This window comes from Cryptomeria japonica, chromosome 4 (genome assembly GCF_030272615.1).
Source record: "Cryptomeria japonica chromosome 4, Sugi_1.0, whole genome shotgun sequence".
Lineage (NCBI taxonomy): Eukaryota > Viridiplantae > Streptophyta > Pinopsida > Cupressales > Cupressaceae > Cryptomeria > Cryptomeria japonica.
In genome coordinates this window covers 780,770,970-780,793,329 of record NC_081408.1, presented here as the reverse complement: position 1 = coordinate 780,793,329, position 22,360 = coordinate 780,770,970, and the positions used below count along the sequence as shown (strand labels likewise).

The window sequence follows — 22,360 nt, the reverse complement described above, 5'->3', positions numbered from 1 at the left end:
ACGGCACTTGCATTTAAGGCCTCTGACTATTCCACTTGCTTTGGAAGGCAAAAAGCGAAGAAGTATGAGTTAATGCTCCCTCTACAGCAGTCTTGATTGATGTTTAAGCTAATCCCACATAAAGTTGGCCAACCCAAATTGAGGATGACGAGGCTTATCTAAGGGTTAAGAAAATTAATATTCATGTGCTCACAGGATGGGAATGTCTTATCAAACAACTCATCACTAAAGGCAACAGACATTTCCTAAGCAAGATGATTGCTTTCTTTAATGAAGGCATTTCATTCTTTTCAATATACCCTCTACTCCCTGCCCTGATTTTTGCCTAATTTATTCTTCTTTAAGTTGTTTGGCCTTCTTGTGTTGATAGCAAGGTTTCTCCTTTTTAGACTCGACAATGGCGAAATCTTCCATGATTATCGTCAAGCTATTCCCATACCCCATTTCATGCTTCAAGGTGGATATTTTGATTTCCTTATCCAGCCCTCTTCGTCAATGTTGCTTTAAGAAAATCACGAACTTGAAAATCGAGCGACTTCTCTACATGGTTAACCCCCTAGTTATTTTGGCAACAAAAATGGTTTTGGGACAGGGCCATCTAGTCAAGGAATACTATAGGGATAATACGTAAATTTCTTCACAATTTGTTGCTTCAATCCTTGATGCAGGGTTCTCAAAAGCTCTCACCTCCGCCCTTGCTACTGAATTGTTTGAGCCCGAATAGCTAGGAGGGCTTGATAAGGTCCTATTTTACGCCCTGCCTGGCTCTAGTGTCTCGAGGCTGACTGACATAGTGTTCCGAGGCCTACTGACATTGAAGCTGCTCACGAATCTGGAGACACTGTTATTTTTTATCCCCTCCTATTGGATCTCAAAGGGGCCTGCTAGAAGAAAGCATAGACAAAATGTAGCCACAACAGTAGAATTCTTGAAGTGAAGAGTTCTATCGGACCAGTCTGGAGACCTAAATAAGGAGTAAGATTTCATGGAGTATGTCACTGTTAATGGCTTCCTCCCAACTGAAAAAACAAATGTTCCTCCCCTCCCAAGTGGAGAATATCCCCTCCTATTGGATCTCAAAGGGGCCTGCTAGAAGAAAGCATAGACAAAATGTAGCCACAACAGTAGAATTCTTGAAGTGAAGAGTTCTATCGGACCAGTCTGGAGACCTAAATAAGGAGTAAGATTTCATGGAGTATGTCACTGTTAATGGCTTCCTCCCAACTGAAAAAACAAATGTTCCTCCCCTCCCAAGTGGAGAATCTCAGATTGACATGCCAAGTGCTAGTGACAACAGTGATAGCAGTGGTCCGAGCTGTGGTAGGGATCGTGCAAGTGGTCGTGGCTGCAGAAGGGGTTGAGGTCATGCTTCAAGGGTCTAAATCATGCTGCTGATTCTTTCCAAAAACGGAGAGATATGCATCCCTTTGCTTTTTTTGTCATTAAACTTCGTAAAGACAAAAACTTGCGTCTGAAGAGATCGATAGAAGTTTTTTTTAGTTTGCTCATGGTTGTTCAAACTGTTTCAATTTTTTGTGGTTGAGCCACCATCCCGATCAGCAAGGATCTTTTTTTATTTAATTTTGTTAAAAATAATAACTTTTATTAATATAAAAATTTTGGCTCTGCCTTTATCGATCAAAAAAAATGCAGCACCAGAGTTATTGTCTACATTACTAGGTTGTTTCACTTCATTGGAAAAACTATTCTTCTCATTACAATGCTTGCTGAAAACCTTAAAGAATACCCAACTGGAGAGACTGGCAAAAGTCATGAACGAACCAACTCTTTAATAAACATTATAAACTTAAGCACGTCATTCTCTCGTCTAAAAACAACATTTATGAAAACTTCAATTGGTAGTAGCATTTATATAATCTCAAAACAATTATGCAAACAATCACATGGTACAGCCAAGCTACCAGTCCGCAGCAACGAGCTGGGCACAGTACAAAAATTGAAATGATACTAAGAAATATCAATTGATCAGGGGGCATGTCTTGCAACATCAAAGAGTACAACCAGACTACCAGATCGCATCAATTAGCTGGGCACACCACAAACGTTGAAAAAATACCAAGAAATATTGACCAGGGGCATGTCTTGCAACATCCACTGAAACTACCTTTGAATAAATCTTACAACTCTGAAGTTGAGCAATCTTCTTTATCGCTTATTGTTAACCAATAATACTTGGAACATTCACATTCTTTGTCTTTGCTTGCAACCAATCACTTCGAACATTTCCTTTAAGGAAAAATAAACTCATTTGAAGGTGGTCAATGACACTGAACAATGCTACCAACCTAATAGTTAAACTCAAGCAATGGAAGCCTAATGGGTACAAATAAAAGAACAATTAAAAAAGGCACAAATGGTCTTGCGTCCCTAACAAAAAATCTGATCATCCAGCATGACCACGTGCTGTAATGATAGGCAACGACGTAAAGCTTAACTCAAGCAATGGAAAAATACCGGGTACAATTAAAGCACAATTAAAATAAGGCACAAATCATCTTGCGTCAACTAACAAAAAATCTGCTCATCCAGCCCCAACCATATTCTGTAATCATAGACAACATTTTTATTGCTGATTAAAATCTTTTATCATAGCTGACCACATACCACTATTGACGTCAATAATTTATTGTCAAACTATAGCACCAAAAGCGCACTTTCTCTGTGCAATGTTCAAACAATGCATCAGAATCTTCTCGTTGCAAAAGACTGCACTCCAAGGAACCATTCGACTTTCAGAACAAAATAAACTGCCATTTGTTCTTAAAAAAATGTTAGGATGTTTCCATATTCACCTACAAATTTTAGGATCATTACGAGAGGTTTGAGTTGTTTTCTTAAACTATTTTAACAATAATTGTATGCAAAAATAGATTTTTATTTAGACTTTCAATCCAGTGTGTTTGGGCATAAAGAAAATTTGGATTTTTTTTGGCTATGCTTAAATCGATTTCAAAGAAATCTATGAACTGATTACTTTGAAGCCATTCAACAACTAGATTTAATAAGAATCACATCCATTGCATTACAAATTTAAACTATATTTACTTCTAGAGATCTAATAATTTTTCTGCAGTGTATTTCTACTTACAATGCATTTAGGCATTTGAGGTATAACAGGTAGCAGTCCAGCACAGAATAAAACAAGTGCACAGTCTTAACAGATACAAAATTGGAGGCAAATTTTGATGGTTTAACTTGGAAAGTATGACCATATCGGTGAACAAAAAATATATCTTAAAAATAATATTAGCCTTGTTCCTTCCTCATAATGAGAAAAACTGCTCTTCAAATGACATTTGGTTCAATGTCTGATTACTTCCTAAACCTAAATACAAGAAAATGAAATTTAGAAAAAAAATTGAGGATCAGCCCTCTATCTGCTCCCTCAACCTCCTTATAGTGCTGCGCACTGTAACAGCACTCGGTGTGCTGCAAGAACATAATCAACAAAGAGAACATTGAGGTAGATCGCATAAATTATATAATTATAATTTCAAATCTCAAGAAGAATGAAAATCTTGAAGCATTCAGATCAGCCTCTTATATTAAAAAAAAGGCTGACTTGGAGGTTAACCTACTTTAATGTGTAAGCACCACCTGCCTTTACTTTCCCACAGTCCTTGCATCCCCAGATCCCAACTGCTTTCCTCTTCACTGCAAACTGTACAGTGTATTCATGTTAAAGAAATAAATCTCATTATCAAAGCTTAATCTCAGTCCACCTAACAAACTCTGGGAAAAGTTACTACATTTAACGACCTCTAGAAAGCAACAAAATCGAACAATAATTCCTCAGTTCACCCTTCTCGACCATATTTGAAAACAGCTTTGCAAAGTTAATATTATAAGATTGGGCATAATCGCACCTTGCCACAGAATTCACAGAAGTATTTGGAATGCTGACTCACTTCCATTTTCTTGATCTGCTTTCTTAAGCTGGCACCATACCTGGTGCCTGAAGTTAAACATCAAATAGAGAAATCCTCTTATAGTTATCATCCATTATGCAAGACAATCCACAAAATTAGTTGATATAGTTGTCATGAACATGCATACTCACCATACTTGCCAACAATGCCAACCTTCTTTGTTCGTTTTGCCTGCACAAATCCAGAAAATGATTAAAAAAAATGCAGAACAAATGGTACAAATGCTGCCAAATCATATGGCTATATTTACACTCAGCAATTAGCAACAGCAAAACATGCTGCTTGGCACTAAGTACTAATCTTATTTTATTAACTTAAATCCTAATATCATGTACACCTCAGTTATCACCCAATAGAATCTGCATTTAATTGCTGCAACAAATCATTTTGAATGAGATCTGCACTAAATATCATATTCTACTGCCACTTGACAAGACAATAATGCTTTCCTAAACAATGCTTCGTCAAAATAACAAAATTTTAGAAAATTGCATCCCATACAAACTCATCCACCATAAATTGCAACCAAGTCCTATAACTAAAACATGTTTATAATCTGTTATTAAAAGTACAGGAATAAAATTATAAATTCCAAATAACCCTTGATAATACGGAAGCTGTCTTGCCAGTTCCAAAATAGTCATCGATTAGATGGAAGCCATCTCACTGAATTGGAACAGAGTCCTATAACAACAACATGTTTATACTTCACTAGTAAAAGTCTAGAAATAAAATTATATATTCCAAATACTCCTTGAGAAGATGGAGTGTCTCACTAGTTCCAAATAGTCATTGATTAGATGGAAGCCATCTCCAAATAGTTAAAGAAAGACAAAACCACTGCCTCCCTTATTAATCAAAGAAACCACTAGATGTCTACTGAAGAGATTAATCAAAGAACCTCTAGATGTTTACAAACAAGATATGAAGCCAGTGCCCATGCCTTTACGGAGAAGAGATGAAATCTGGGTCATTGATTATTAATAAAAAAGCCACCAAGCATTTATGGAAAAAAGATGAAACCTCAACCCTTTCTTATTATCAAAAAACTAGATGTTTCTTTGAAATTTGACTTGTCTAAAGTTTTTGAAATCCACAGAGCAAAAATTGAAATATGGCAGTTGATTCCAGAAACCTTAACGAATCCAACTAGATGTTCACAAAAAATCGGTGAGAGCAGGACCCTACATCAACCTAGGCATAAGTCTGAAATAAAATATAGAGAATTTCGAAGCAAAATGAAATAGCCCCGCAAAGGAGAAAAATACAAAGAAAAACTTATGCCCAAGAATAATTACTGCTGACAATAGAATATAAAAAAAGAAGCCCAAATAATCTTTTCCCACAGCTACCATAATTCAAGAAAGGGAAAGTTTGATGCTATAACAAAACAATATACAAATTAGCAACAATATGTCAATATCCTTCTCCAGCTTCTCCAGCCGTGACCATTAAAGACGTTTGATTGATGCAAACTAGTATTAGCTTAATTTATCAAGCTATTTCACAATATAAAACTTCTAAAAGAAGAACACGGAAACTACATACAAAAACAAAAACAAAAACACTACATAAAATTGAGCTATATGTACATAGATTTTACATTTGAACCTTGACCAACAATTTTGAACGTTAGGTTGACCTGTAACGAACACAATGCTTAACAAATTGGTTGACCAAATCTATACAATCTAAACAATTCAATCTCTGCTTTACTTCCTAGATCAATAAATTATATAGATACCTAAACAAGTGTAGTTGTGCGATGTTTCAAAAAGAAAAAATCAGCAAGGATTTCTTAGGAGAAAAATTAATCAAATAACAACACTACAAGACCAAATGCATTATGCTCTCGTGAGACTCCATGAATCCAGCAAGCCATGAAACTCTAGACTCAGCCTGTAACCAGCAACACACCAATGATTGAAAAAATATTCTTTTCTGATTCCCCATAGAGGGTAGCTTAAGGTTTCTCTATCATATATAATGCTTCACAAGCCTTAGATGCATTTAGAAGAAGATAACAGCAGAGGACTTACCTAGAAGAAATACATGCAACCACATTTTAATTTTACAGTTGACAGTTGGGAAGGGAAAAGCTTAAAAGGTCATCCTAAGACTTATGAGAAAACTTGTGTCGGTAGCATATGAAGGTGTGGGTCTGATGTTATTTTTCTCTACGCACCCCCTAAGGGCTGTAGCACTCTGCATGCACACACAGCCAGTGGATAAGTTTGATAAGATCAGATTATTAGCTCATTGTGGATTAGAGCACAAAACTAAAACCCAAATGAACACCATGATACCCTAGTGCTAGAAAATGGAAAATTGGAAATACAAATAACTTATGATTTTCTTGGATCGTTACAATCTCAGGATACCAATCAAACAGTCATAGCTAAATGAAGCCGAATGAAGGGAAAAAACAGATTCTGTCCGATTGTCCATAATTCCTGCCAGACATTAATTATATGCACCAAGAAGCTAGAGTATCTGAAAGTACACAATGGCCTAGTAAATTCTAAAAACATCAGCACCTCAAATGAAATCCAATTGAGCTATATTGAGCCCTGGAGGCTCTATGAAGTATAATCCACAAAATATTTAAAAGATCATTCTACTGAACTAATCTGTAAATTATGTTAGAAATACCAAGGATGAAAAAATCGGCCAAAAGTTGTCCAAATCGCAATTTATCAGGAATCATTTGTCCCACTGATTTAATCTGCCAAAAAATTGAGGACGATTTTTGGTAAAAAATCACGATTTTGCAGGGAAAAAATCGCGAGTAAAATTTTAAAAATAATCGTGGGCCGTGTGGGGAATGACTGAATTTATGTGGATGCAACTGGCATGTTAGGGTTTTAATATATGTTTGATGAGATGGAAGGTGGGACCCGCCCATGTGTGCATAATCAGGTTTCGCCCTATTCAATGCTGCCAAAGCGGTCGGGAAGGTGATAACTTCGCATTCAGTGCCTTTTGATGTGAGGTGTTAGCTTTTAGGTAAGCACTATAAGTAAATTAATAATTTAATCTTGGTTTTTACTATTTCAAACTTACATAATATCAGATGTCAAGTATAAAAATTAATTATAACATATTTTGGGAAATGAAAAAATTATTATAATTTTTATTATTTAAAAATTATATCAGGTGTCAGGTATAAATTTAATTATAATATATTTTGGGAAATGGGAAATTATTATATATTTTGTCTATCTATATTATTAGGGGTGTTGTGTTAAAAAAATATTTTAAGTTGATTCTTAGGGTTAGTTCAGTCGGTCTCAATTATTGCTTTAGATAGCCTAAGTTGTTTCTCTTAAATGTGCTTAACTTTTCCTACTCCCGAACATTCTCTTGTTGTTTGACGTAATCATTGAAATATGTGTTATTCTTGATTGAATACTTTTATATTTTCTAGTTCTTTCACTGTTCTGAAGAACTTGCTATGAAGTATGAACCCTGTTAACTTTAGAAAAAAAGGATAAAACATTAAAGGAAGAGCTCTAGTCCCTTCCTTTCCAATTGCATACCTTCAATCAGTATTGCCCTAAGAGCACCAAAAATGCAGCAGACGCAACAGCTGACAAATGCAAAAGAGCAAAATGGGCTACCCACGTTATGCAGAACATAGAAATCTTGAAAGAGCATATTAAAAATCAATAGGGAAGCTATGGGACTCAATCTAGGTCCTCCTTTAGGCCACAAATCTGCTCTATTAACAAGCTACAAATTTGTGTGGTGGAAAATGCAGATAATTTCCAACACCCCCATCCCACCTCTAAGTCACACTTCTGTTCATGAGGATCTTAATCTGGCTGATCTGGCTCTAGAACAATTTTTAAGTTAACAAAGACCAGCTAACTTGAATTGCCAATAATTCATCAGTTACTGTAATAGAAAGTTGTATTTAGTAACACAGTTTAACTAGAAATGTATTTTAGAGTTAATAAGCAGATATGATGTTTAGAATTAGCTCACACTAAAAACAACGTGTCCCTGGATTGCAACATAGCTTCTGCTGTATTGAAATCTCAAGAAAGATTTTTTGTGAATCAGTGAAAGAAACCACTTAATACTACCAAAAGAGGAAGATTTGATAAAAACTATATCAGATATCCCACAATAGCAGAAGATTTGACAATTTCTGTAAGCAGATAATGCAATGCTCCAACACCAAAACAATTTGACAGAGTGAATATAAAGAAAACTTACTGCCAACCCATTTAGCAAACCAATTGTTTTATGAAATATGTCCTATAATTTGATCCGCTAGCATCAATCATGCCCTTAAATCAACTATGTTAGTGGATACACCTGCAGACTGGCTAAATCTGAGATCAGTTCAAACCAAAATCTCCATGATCCAGTCCAATCCACTTGCAGATCAGGCAAGATGAAGAAGAGTTAGGATTGGGGAGGATTCAGAGAAACCCAGGCAAACCCAGGACAAATCCGTCAATTTTTCTGGCTTTTTCTTCATTTAAAAAAAAAAATCTACCTTTGACATTGCCTTTTAAAAAATTATGAAAATGGAATGCACCATAAAGGGCTATGTAGTTTTGAATGTCTTCATTTGGACTTTGTGAGGGCTCTGCCCCTCGAACCCACCCTGTATCATGACAAGGAACATGCTGCCCCCAGACCCCACGAGGGGCACTACCCTTCAACCCTGCTGGGGAACTTCCCCCAAACTCCCTGTTGGGGGCACTGCCCCGAGACCTCCACAAATCTGCAGGATATGTAACCAGAGCAAACTGGATTGAATGATTACGTTTTCCAATATGTGACACTTGATTCCAAAAGTGAGTACACATTTAGTGTGAGTGGCAGTGGCACTGCTTGTGGTTCTTCAAATGGTCTGTAATGTGTGCGGGACAAAACAATGTCCCCAATTTTAAGTTACAATAATTGAACTGATTATTAAGTTGTCAAAATATATATATATATATATATATCTATATTCAAATGATGACTTAATATTGATTATAACTTAATCAAATAATAATAAAATATAATTATAATGTCACTTTATTAAATATATTTCTCCAGCAAGTCGGCCTAATGTTCTACATGCTTATTGGAGTTATAAGGAGGCTGGATGGAGGAATGAAGTCATGCTTTGGATTTGATAAACATTCTATCCTTTCTGGAGACAAAAACCTTCAAGAGTTGTAACCAGAGTAAATTGGCTCGAATGATTACATTTTCCAATATGTGACACTCAATTCCAAAAGTGAGTACACATTTAGTGCAAGTAGCAGTGGCACTGCTTGCTGTTCTTGAAATGTCCTGTAATGTCCCCAATTTTAAGTGACATTAATTAAACTGATTATTAAGTTATAAAATATATATATATATATTCAAATGATGACTTAATATTGATTAATTTAATTAAATAATAATAAAATATAATTATAATGTCACTTTATTAAATATATTTCTCCAGCAAGTTGGCCTAATGTTCTAGATGCTTCTTGGAGTTATTTATAAGGAGGCTAGATGGAGGAATGAAGACTTGCTTTGGATTTGATAAACATTCTATGCTTTCTGGAGACAAAAAGCTTCAGGAGTTGCGATGGAGTTCACAGCTGAACCAAATTTGTAAGGTCTCTTGTAGAGACAAATTTGCAAAAGAAAAAAGATATTTGCAGTTGTGAGGTAATTTGTATCTATGTGGAAAACATTATCATGGTTATTATAATTTATGTTTGGATATATATGGTGTGAGTTATTTGGGCTTATGACATCTGCATAATAAATAAATGAAATCGATACAATAAAAAGGGTTGAATAATTATATCTGGCAATAGTTTATGATTAGCAGCAATATTGGCGCAGAGTCAATATTAATAAGACCTGTGGGCGATTGAAGTGGGTTGAAATAATTATCACACGTATTGAGGGCCAAGGGATAATATTTTTGTGGGGCAAATTTATATTCAGCCTTCCTAAAGAATGGAATCGCCATATTAGTTATCTAGCCGAAGCTATTTCATATATTGTGGAATTTATCCATCATTCAAAGGTCGTAAGCAGTGGATTGATTAATATTTGCCCGTGTTATAAAGCTAAGCCTACCCAACAAAGAAGCTGCATATAAGTTCGATACATTAAATTAACAATATACAGTAGTGCGATTAGAAGTTCATCAGGGATAATGATGATAAAATAAATATTTGCTATGTTTCAAATTGTGGAAGCACATCATCTTCACACTGAGGTTAAGCAGCATGGGCTTCATTCATCCACAGGGACTATATGGTGTCTTGACACAGGCCCACTTCCACTCCAAGCTCAGAAACCTATTCTTAAAAGTGCTGTGATTAATACAGCATACTTCTGTTATATTCAAAGGCAGAGGATTAATGCCAGCAACTCCCAACACTGGGTATTAATCGATCGATTATACCTGAAGGAGCTTAATGCAAAGTTTGTGCAATCCTTATACTGGAGCTTAAGGTCAGGTTGCATTCTGATTTCATTTGATACAGATTCTGAACTTATATGTCTTCTGTTTTAAAGAGGTCATATGACACATTTCTGAATGAATGAATGGTAATGCTTATAACAGGGTCTGCATTGAATTCCAGTATTGTAGTCATCGTCAAAGCACAGTAGCCAAGACAACAATTGCTATTCAGAATTGAATGCTACAATAATTAAACTATTTCCTTGAATCTGTTGTCACTATATCTGGTATATTTCATTGTTATCTTCACCATTACATGTCTGCAAGAAATACTTTGAAATTTGTTAATGCTGGTCTACTTGTCAGAATTATTGAATTTTAAAGACAGGGATATTTCAGTTCCTACATCATCTAATGTCAAAAGATGATGCCAATGTTGTTGATTTAGAAAATCCTTACGATGATAAAAATTGATTATTGAGCACGATATCATCATGGTATCATTATGTAATGTCCCCTATTTGGGAATTGTTGGTATTAAGGTGACTCAACCTTAAGAGTCCCAGACAGATTTAATTTAAATAATTTGAATGGTCCTTTGTTGCTGTTCAGTTTTTTTAATAAATTAATCCTATATTTAATATTCCCAATGTGCACAGCTAAATTGTGGGGCCCAATGGAAATTGGATGCAATTAATATTGAGGAGAAAGAGAGAGGTGCACCATGTGTCACAAGGAGGGAAGTTTTGAGAAAAATTTTGAGAGGAAGCTCTCAAAAGTTCCCTTCTTGCAACAAGTGGCTGCATAGTTTGTTTTCCTTTCTTGTGCATGATTTTGGGAAGGCAATTTCGTGGGACCAAATCTCTCACGGAGGAAGAATTGGAGAAAATGTTAGAAAGTTCTGGAAAAAAGGCTTGGACATTTTGTATATGAAGATAAATAATATTTGTATTAAAATATTATTTATGCAAAGGTTGTGTATATAGGAAGTTTCTGGAAATATGTAGAAGATACATTGAATGTGAACAGTTCTTGAGTAACCGCTTTTCTTGTACATTATAAACTCCATATATACTAAGTGTTGTAGAAAGAAAAATGTGAAGTATTGTTGAGAGAAGCCGTTATGCTGCCAGAATTATTCGGGAATTAGATATCACAGTTGAAGAAACCTGCATGAGCATAGACTCCGCATATTGTTTGTAAAAGTTTTTGAATGTAATACAAATGATGTGTGCTTTGGGGTGATGGGTTTTTTCCCCGGAAGGGATTTCCCACATTAAATCTTCTGTATCATGTGTGTATGTTAAATCTGAAATTTATGCACAAGTTTTTCTTTTATCTGTAACATTGTTCAAGGGTTTGCAAAGAAATTTGCATTCACTCTCCTTGGGGGTTTGCATTAAAAAGGTTGTTTTCACTCCTCTACTTTCCTTTCAGGAATGACCTAATTTAGCCCTAAATCTAAATTTCCAAATGAACAATAGCTGAGTTAGAGATATCTTTCACTTGATTTAGACCCTGCAAAACAGGTTAGAAACCCTTTACAACAATAACTCATAAAGCAGATCTCCTTAATTAGGAATCATTAAAGCATACAGCAGAAATATGATAAGGTATCTCAAATATGTTTGGGGAAGCTCAACCATAGGAGAGCTAGGATAAGGTGACTGAATAAGGCGCCTTAGAGATCCTCTACCCTAGGTCCAAGAGCTGATATAACATCCCTCTTGGCCTCATGTGGCCCATGCCATCCATATGAGGTAGTGTAACTAGTGACACATCCTATGACCATTCCCCTTCATCTTGCCATCCATTTCCCTACTTCCTATGATTGGATTTCTTGGTATATTAATTCACCATGATAGAGAGATGAGGCATATTCACAATAGGTACCCCAGAAGTCCATCCCTTCTAAAGCCCAAAGGCAGTACCCCTTGGCCTCATGAGAACATTCAGTCATCACCATGAGGTGGCAGACCTAGAATAGTACCCCATCGCCATTCCCCTCCTTATAATCCCTCATTACCCCTATCATGGCTGAATTTAATAATCAATCAGAACACATAAAGAAGAATACAATATTAAGCATGTATTCTATATAAAAATCAGTCATAAACAACAGCATATCCTTGATCAGTAATGAACAGATACAAATAATATTCATTATGATATGTTAAAACAGTCATAAACAGCGACAAATCATTAATCAACAGTGTGCAGATATTACGTCATGTATAGGGAACTCATACCAAAACCTCAGTATAGAACCGAACTGCTGCATATTCAATTTCTTATTAATGCCAAATCTGATCTTCCTTATATCAGATTCAGGCCTTGGTTGATAAGCTTGATGTACTTGGAATGATGGAAGCGATGTGCTTATATATCCCTTGGATTGATTGGAATATTATGTCCCTTTCCAATGGTTACCTTTCTTGCAAGGCTAGCAACCTGTTGTGATGTATTCACACATCGCCCCATGGCAAATGGGGACCCCCACTTTTCGCTTTCTAGGATTAGTTCTTTTTGCTTAGTCCTAGGTTGTGTTAAAGTCTTTGCTATTAATCTTAGCATTGAAGGGATAGAGTTTCTCGAGTAGCTTTTGGAATGAATGACTTGTCTCTTGTTTGCAGGGTTATGATTGAAATGAGGAACTAAGAAAGTCAAGTGAGTTGAGCGTAATAGTTAGATAGAAGGACTCCTTTGTATCATGCCTAGGTTTCTTGTGTTATCTGATCATATTTCTAGTTGCAAGAACAAGCCTTGGTTGTTTGAATGGTGTCCTCCTTGAATTTCATTTAGGCCCTATACCATGCTGGAGCAAACTTGCCTTAGACCCAGTCCTTTTCCTCAAGATTGGAGCGAATTTTTCCTTGAGCCTTCTTGAAGGTTAAAAGTTAACATGCTTTATGTGAGAAAACTTAAAGATTTGTTGTATGATCCAATAGAGTAAAAGAAAGTTGGGAGAATTGAGTTAAAAACATTTGTTTGAGACCCCGTACCTTGCTAAGGACATGAGACCCTATACCTCTCTAAAGACTTGGGATGAATTTTTTGCATTTAGCTCCCATACCTTGCCAAGGGTCAAGAGTGAATTTGGAGAGATCACGTACCTTGCTCCCTCACTAGAGCGAGATTTGCCTCACTCAAGCTTGAGAGCAAACTTTTCAAATTGTGTACCTTACAAAGGCTTGAGAACGAAATTTTGAAATCATGTACCTAGCTCAGGAGTCCAAGCGAATTTCCTCCATAGGTACTCTCAAAGGTCAAATTGATGATACTTTCATGTGGAAAGATTGGAAAACTTAACACTCAAATCAATGAGGTAGAAGAAAGAGGAAGAAATTGAACTAAGGGTCAACTCAAATTTATGTACCTCCCAAAGGTCCTAGAGTGAATTTTATCATGTGTACCTTGCTGAGGCCCTAGAGCAAATTTCGCTTCAAGTCAGGTACCTTGCTAAGGTCCTAGAACGAATTTCAACACAAAGTTATGTACCTTGCAAGGGATCAAGAGCGCATTTCTCCAAGTGAAGACCTAGAATGAATTTTGAAGTAATGTACCTTGGAGAGGTTATAGAGCGAATTTTATTCAATTGATGTACCTTGGAGAGGTCTTAGAGCGGATTTTGTCCAAAATCAAGTATGTACCTTGCTAAGAGTCCAAAGCAAATCCTTCAACAAATGATGTACCTTGCTGAGGTCATATAGAGCGAATTTTATCATGTGTACCTTGCAAACGTCATAGAGCAATTTTATCATGTGTACCTCATGAAGGTCTTGGAACGAATTCACCAAATTGTGTACCTTACTAAGGTCCAAGAGCAAATGTTTTTATCAATTCATGTACCTTCCCAAGGTCCTAGAGTGAATTCCCCAAAAACAAGTATTTTGGCGCCAACTTGATTTAAAATTCGAATTCCAAAGGGGAGAGCTTGAATGTGATAGGTCAGCCAGCATTAAGGAAACTATTTATTATTTTGTTTTATTAGACTACGTCGGCCTTATATCCAAGAGACACATCCTTGACCCTAAAGCGCATTAAAAAGAGAGGTTGAATTAATCTTTTAGCATCAATTCATAACATAATCCCTCTCTAGCAGCAAATTTCACCAGCAGGACAGCGAACTTCATCAAGCATCAGCGATTTTCAGTCAACATAAAGGCAAATTTCAATCATTAAAGGAGCAGGTCTGATGTTTTGAGAAGGTGAATTTATCATTGGAGCATCAGGTTGGAGCGAATTTGCCCAATTAAGAGACCTATCAACCAGCAGATTTCATCGTTACACAACCTAGACTTGTCCTAGGACATTCAAATTACCTTCTACGTAGTGAATTCATTGGTTGCATTTAGATAGAAATCACACAAAATCAGAGATTATGTCAAATTAAGAGATTATATAAGCTATATATGATATGTGTTTGATGCTATACTTGATTTGTTTTGCAGATATGAAAGGAGAGATCATACATTCGCCATAAGGCAAGATATACAAGCAAGGATGGAGGAATAACTCGGCCATGACAAATACTTCCTATCACCACTATGCAAGATCAAGAGGAAGCTTAATCAAACGTGAAGGTATTTAGAAAGGAAGGATCTCAAGTACTCACACCACATCACAACGACATGAAGGGATCCTCTAGCTACCTCAAGGCACTAGAGCATGAAGAAAAGATAACCCACATGATGGAAGAATGTTTGACAATCTTTAATTCCCTTCAAGAATCCAAGAATCGAAGTCAATACATTGAAAAATTAGATTCAACTAGGTGCACCATTCATCAAATGTATCAAGAACAAGGGAGGAACAATCAAGGTCATCACACAATATACATAATTAAAGAAGCAAATAGTTTCAGAAGAGTTAATCAAAGTTCGCTTCTCATCATCATTACATTGAGCAAATTGGATAATGTTGAGTATCAAGAGATATTGCTCAATATTCATTCATAATGATAAATCAAGTCTACAAGTGCAAGTTGAAGTGGCATCCTAGGTGGCGTACCAGTCACTATTCCTCCAATCAAAAAGTTCCACATCAGCACGTCTTGATTCAATGTACGTAACTCACCAATGATGGCACAAAAGGCACCTACCCTTGATATCTATTGATCAACGCTCATGGAATGTAATTTTGTCATTGGCTAAGGATAGTTTGTTGTAACACACCCTAATTAGGGTTTCATTGTAAAATCTTGGCCATTGATGGAGAATCAATCCTGGCCATTCATTGTAAATGAGCTCTCTATATAAAGTTCAAACTCTTCATTTGTAAAGGTTAATAGCTAATAGTGATTAGAATAGAATAGCAATTAGAGTAGAAGTTAGATTAGGAGAAGGCAAGGATTGTTGCCAAATCCTTGTTGTTAAGAACAATTGATTTCATTGAAGTTATGATGAATTTGATTTGTTATTTCAACAACTCGCATGGTCTTTGCTTCTCAATTTATTTTCATGTTGATTAGATTGAATGGAAGAAATTGTTGAATGCATTTGTGTGGAATTCATTTTGTCCATACCACTAGCCTCTTGTTGATTGTAAGCGTGCCTTGCGTGGTAAACTGGAGTGATATGAGTTTAACTTCGAATCATTATACATCCATTGCTTATGCATTAACTTGAATGGTGATCAATGTTAATGGTAATGATTTGAACATCTTTGAAATGTTCTTAGAAGGTTGGACTAAGCTTGTGTCAAATTGTTCAGTTTGATGATGAGACATTGCCCGGAAGGATTCCACCTAATTACTCATCCATCTTCCTACATTCTAGGCCTTAGAATAGACTCTCTAAGCCCTTTCCTTTTGCTATTTTTTCAAAATCAAGCTAATCTAGAATCAAAAAGCATCACCATATTGCAACGATCAGATGGTCTGAGTTACAACAAATCAAGCCTTCAGGCATTCACACGTAAGTCCCCTTGTGATTCCAACATAATCACATCAAACCAACAAGCTTATCCACACGTAGTGACCCTACATTCATGAACCTTGAAGTCTTCTCAAGTGATCCTTATGCTAATCTTCAGCATTTGAGAGATTTTGTTCAAGAGAGGATAAGATACTTTTGGGTATTTTATTCTATGTTCGCATGTGCATAAAAAACACATCAACACGACCCTTCACACAAAACCCTTTGCCCTATTGATAGTAGGCCATTCCCTAGCAGAATCAATAGTTTTGTCACAATGGGATGTGAGAGTGGTTGTTTGAGTTCGGAGGGACATCTTTTCCTTGGTGGGCAAGTAGAAAGGGATAGGAGGGACTCCCCATTTATGTCACTCACTCATACTATGTGTGACATGAGATGTCATGCACATCACATTACATATGTAAAATGATCAAGAAAGAAATCATGTTCAGAACAATTCTTTAAAAGTGTCCACAATTGTTGTGAAAGATACCTAGTCCTCCGAAACGATAAAACCAACACACAAATTTAAAATATTTAAACAGCTTTTAGAGAAAAGTTTTATTCCAATCATAATGCCACAATTTACAAAGTCTTTTGCACACGAAAAATGATTTTTTGTTTACATCTAGCACCAGAATATGGATTCACTAGGGTGGCCTGATGGAGCATCTCGAGTCCTTTCCTTCCTCCACTCCCTCCCTAACTTATGAATACAATGAGGTGCCCGTCTTCTATTTGTTTGTTGGTTGTATTTTATGTGATCTTCTGGCCATCATCGCTCATCACCCAAATACCTTGGTCGAGTTGTTCTCCTTTTGCGATGCACACCCAATTACACTGGTCTTATGGCAGTCATGTGCAGAATCCAAATCAAACTATATTGGTCTCTTATCCCCTAGCGCCACCTCCTTAAAATCTGATTATGGTGTTGACTCTAATCACAACAGGCTTGTGTCTTTGCTTGTCGAAGAGAAAGCAAAGGCAGGTGACCGCTTTCCTTGCTGGGCTCCTTTCCTCCTTACGACTGCTTCTGGTTCTATATCCTCCTTACCTCGATCTGTACTCTAATCCTCCCACTTATGGAAATCCTCTAGATTTTATGAATTGGCCTGACAATGATTAACGGTGATCAAAATTAAGATTTGCCAACTGAATTGAAGATGCTTAGGGAACTGGCAAACAAGCATAGAGGTTGCATCATACTTTGTTTTGGCTATGAGGTGATCATCTCAACAACCCTTCATGCACAAAGGCATATCCAAATTATCCAAGCGTGTCTACTCTTCACACCCAGCACGCTTTAAAGGCCTTTGTATGCCGAGGTAGGGAGAGTTGACCTCAAGTCGATTGACAAAACACCCCAAAAGCGATATAGGAGAATTATTTACTTAATAAATTATTTAATAGATTCTCCTAATTATTTATTTATTTAATAAAACCAAAGTCAAAAATAAAATAATCGAGTATCATAGAACACTATGTGGGAGGCTAACTGGGCCCTTGGAATCGGGATCATGGCATTCTAATCTTCACAGAAGAATTCCTCACCCCACCTCCCAAAAAGGTATCCCCTCCTTAAGTTAGCAAATGAGATACATAACTTCTGAGTATTACAAAATGCAGATAGTTTCCAAGTCGCACTTCTGTTCTTAGAGATCCTAATCTAAATCTAACATGTAGTTAAGTTACCAAAACCCAGCTAGGAGTTAACGGGACTACTGAACGCCTTCTAATTTACAGTGTGAGACCTTAACAAGGGGCCGATTGAAGGCATGAGCTACGAAGCTTAAATTTTAAATTTTATAATAGGCTTTTCAGCCCATGATTGACCAAAGGTATGAGCCGAAACTTGCAGAAATATCCTTTAGAATTAATAAACATTGTGGAAGCCTTAAATTTATTTCATAGTTTTATTTAGAATCTTTACAGGGCAAGCAGTATTGCAACAGTATGCTCAAACGCAATTAAATTACCAAAACCCAGCTAGGATTTAACGTGACTGCTGGGCACCTTGGAACGTGCAGTGCGATACATTAACGAGGGGCTGTTTCAATGCATGAGATAGGGAGCTTAAAATTTACAATTTAGAATTTTAGAATGGCATTTTCATCACATGATTGACCAGTGAGAGAGATCACAAACTTGCAGAAATATCCTTTAGAATTAATAAACACTATGGAAGCCTTAAATTTATAGTACATGGTTTTATTTGCAATCTTTACAAGGTAAGCAGTATTGCTGCAGTAGCTTGGATTTCGCCATTTACTTAGCCCATTACAAGGCAAGCAGTATTGCTGCTATAGCTTGGATTTTGTCATTTACTTAATCCAACTTGCAAGAAATGTGACTCTTTCCAAACATCTGCAGCATTACATTCCATCCCCAATATTTCGTGATAAAATCACTCCGGACCCATTATAATCTTATCATGGAACTGAAGATTTTTATAGCATTAACATAACTTTTCACCGTATTAAATCCGAATACTAAGTTTCTATAAATCTGCGAGCAAAACCATTGAAGACTCCCCAACAGCGGTAGATCTGATAATCCTACGTCAGACATTCCGCAACGCCAGCCGTTTAAATATTTACATGAAAATAAATTTCAAAACTCAAACAGCAGAAGATTTGCTTAATTCTGTAAGCGCACATTGAGATACCCAGACACGACAACAATCAACAGAGTCAATATTAAAAAACCTGCTGCCGAAGCATTCAGCAGGCGCGAATTGCTCGACCAGGACATACGTTAACTTCTCATATTTTGTTCTGCTCAGGTCAATCGTACCCTTAAAAGCAATATATGACAAAGAAAGAAAAGAAGAATCCAACCGTTTTTCACAGCCATAAATTATTAAAACCCTAATAATAAAAAAATACATAGAAGACCAACAACTGGAGAGCAAAAGACTAAATTTTTATATGCCCTGCTGAACACAGAGAATAAACAAACGGAAGGGATTATGAGAATACCATTGCTCCTGTCTGTATTGATGACAAACTGCAATTCGTCGCCGCTCTCCTTTACTCCAAAATAACTCGATTTTTAAAACGCTGATGCTTGACATATATGTGTGTTTCTAGGGTTTTGACGAGATTGTTTTGCTATTGAAATTAATTTCAACTTAAATATGGCTATTATAGGTGTAAGAGGTCCGTACTACAATGGTAAATGAGGGTGTCGAAGATATATATTTAGTAATTGCATTGGTGTCTATAGGTAGGGGAGAGGAGCTCGTACTCTAATTGCAGATATATATTGTTTATAAAAAAATATATTTTATTCAAATAATTAATTTATATCTTTTGATTAATATTTAATTTAAATATATAGATAATAATAAAATGTATATGAGTACCAACTAATTCTGCAATGTTCATTATTAAGTCATATAATTATACTATTTGCATCCATGTATAAGAAAAACAACCCAAAAAGAGGATTCACATAAGACTCGCCACCCCATACAAACACCTGCACACCAAAATAGCATTGCCCAATCAAAATCCATCCAAACCCATATGTCCCATCAAATATATTTGTGTAATTTCCTTATATCTCAATTCCCCATTGAAACAAGACTTGTTTAACACATATTGGCACCCATTGTCCCGTCTGTCTAAGAACATTGCACATCTACTAGTCAAATCACCTGCACCCACTGCAAACAAGCTATAAGGCCACCATTTTTCCTGTAAAAACAATTGAAATTAAAGGGAAGCAGCCCTACAATTCAATTTTCAAATTGCAAACAATAGGACAAGAATTTAAGAGGCCATACCAAATAGGCAACAATCCAATCATAATTTTTGCCATTTCAAATAGAAGAAGAAAACACCTTGGCGTAAGATGGGGAGGAAGAAAGCACACCAGCATAAGAAGAGGAGGAAGAAGATGCAACATTGTTCTAGGTATTTCTCTTGTTTCATTTTCTCTATTTTTTATGAAAGGTAAATGTTGTTTCTAGTTTGGTGTGCATGTATATATGTCTATGTATGTGAATGCATACACATTTGCAAACATTTTTGTTATTGTTACTACAATGTAAATGTTTATAGTTTATTGTCCTTATTTCTTCAAAATGCTCTCAGATTTTGTGTGCACAAAGGAAAAATTGAAAGCTTGAACGATGCGATAATGACAAGAATAAACTTGAAGATGTGGTTATCGAAAATGAGGATTTGATTTGAAATTTATAGAGGATTTGGGTTGGATAGACGACTAAGGTTGATTTGGATTTTGAGTGATGGACAGATGAGATTGAAGGAGAGGGTGAGTTAAGTGGAGAGAGAGGTGGAGGAAACTAGGCAAGTGAGAGTTAAAGGTGGAAGAGGAGAGGAGTTAGATTGGAAAGGTGTAAGAGTTGAGTGAAGAATGAAATTTGGTATTCGGAGTTAGAAAAATGGCATTTTAGAATTAGATTTGGTGTGAAAATAAATATCACCCACATTTAGGAGATAATTAAATAAATATTGATTTATTTGATTAAGAGGGTTATGGGAAAAGGATCAAACAACTAAAATAATTATTTGACTTCGAACGAATAGTTAGTTTAGAGCAAAGGGATTAAATAATTAAAGATACTTATTTAATATAAGAAGAATAGTTGAGTTAATTAAATGATGAAGGAGAAATCAATTAGAGAAGTGATGAACTAAAGGAAATGAGCTAGAAGAACGACACAAACAATAATTGAAAAATAAAGATCATTCAATTATTGAAGATGCAAAATTAATGAAAAGCATTCACATGCAATAGACGATTTTTAGTGTCTACATTTTGCCCCTCTTTGAGACAATGCAAATTTGAGCATTCAAACCCTAAAATAATTGAAAAATTTGTTTCAGATTAATGCCCCAGTGATGACATGATATTATGATTTTTCCCAACAAAATTGAGTGAAAACATTGGAACTTGAGACCAATTTGTTGACAGTGTAATTTGGAGCCCAAAAACATGTTCAAGTAAAAAACAAGGTTTGTAGGGTCAACTTATTAGGTCTGAAAGGTAAAAAGATCACAACTAGTACAAAATGGTAAACAAACAATCTCCTCTATGGCAAGTTTAGGCTATAAATTGGAGCTTGGGAGAATCATTTGAGACATTTCACTTGCCCATTTGAGAAATTTGAGGAGAGGGGAGCTAGTGCTTAGTGAGGTGTAATGAATCCATAGCGGACATTCGTGAGCACAAGCATCAAGGAGTGCAATTCAATACCTTTAAACGACCAAAGGAAGCACTCATGACGATTAGCACCTCATCGTTGCATGTGATTTTGGTCGATTTTGCCTATTTTGCTAGATTTTTGAAAAAAAATTAATTCCAACGAATGTGTCATGATGCATTTACATGTGTGAATGATGCAATGAGTTTGGCTCTACAATCATGGATTGTGTGTAAAATTGTCTATGTCCACTGCATTTGACTAGTATTTAAGAATTTATAAGTGCACCACATGTGTATGTTTTGTGCAACGTATTTATCCATTTAAATGCACTGCATTTGTTTGTAAACCTAATACATATGCCTAAATGTGTTGCATGTGTTGTAAGTGTATCACATATGAGTATTTGCTTTATGAATGGTCGAAAAGTGACTCTACAAAGGAAAGAGTTTTATATGTTCTCTTGAGAGCCAATTTCACAACATACATTAAGATATATCCAACTAGTGAAACTAGTGAGGATATCTAATTGTACAGAAATGGAAAGAGTAGACAATAGAAAGTCTTCGGTCTAAATTTGAGCATCTTGGCCAAGGACGCCAGCGTGACATGCAAACATCTATGTGGTGCATTGTAGTCTCATATGATCCGCAGACATAAAAGACTTAGAAACACAAAAACTGAACTTTGTGTTTTGATTAACCTGCAAAACCCATAAGTTAGAAATGTAGCAACAAATACTAGAAGATAAATACAAATAGAAATGAATATAAATGAAATAAATAAAGCATAATAAAACCCTCATGTGTTCAAATGCCTTCAAGAAACCTACTCACATATAGAAGAGGAAAAATGTTGGGGCTATATAGGAGTTCGCCTCAGTCAAACTCCCACTTTGGTGTTTCCA

The 22,360-nt window shown here is 35.9% G+C and overlaps 1 protein-coding gene across 1 annotated transcript; it reads right to left on the bottom strand.

The window, feature by feature from the left end:
- Nucleotides 1-3,190: 3,190 nt before the first annotated feature.
- LOC131031991 (large ribosomal subunit protein eL43) lies at nt 3,191-19,417 on the bottom strand. Its single transcript, XM_057962869.2, has 5 exons — nt 19,262-19,417; nt 4,082-4,121; nt 3,888-3,976; nt 3,600-3,682; nt 3,191-3,450 (listed from the first exon to the last, which is right to left on the bottom strand). Exons 1-5 carry the CDS (start codon nt 19,262-19,264, stop codon nt 3,387-3,389), a joined length of 279 nt encoding a protein of 92 aa, XP_057818852.1. The 5' UTR covers nt 19,265-19,417; the 3' UTR covers nt 3,191-3,386.
- Between the last annotated feature and the right edge of the window lie 2,943 nt (nt 19,418-22,360).

Bases quoted from the DNA above. Each gene is read 5' to 3' on its own strand.
- LOC131031991 (XM_057962869.2), bottom strand. The intron at 3,977-4,081 runs GTGAGTATGCAT...GTTTAACTTCAG, and splicing joins TGGCATTGTTGGCAAGTATG to GCACCAGGTATGGTGCCAGC. The intron at 3,451-3,599 runs GTAGGTTAACCT...ATGTTCTTGCAG, and splicing joins GGTGGTGCTTACACATTAAA to CACACCGAGTGCTGTTACAG.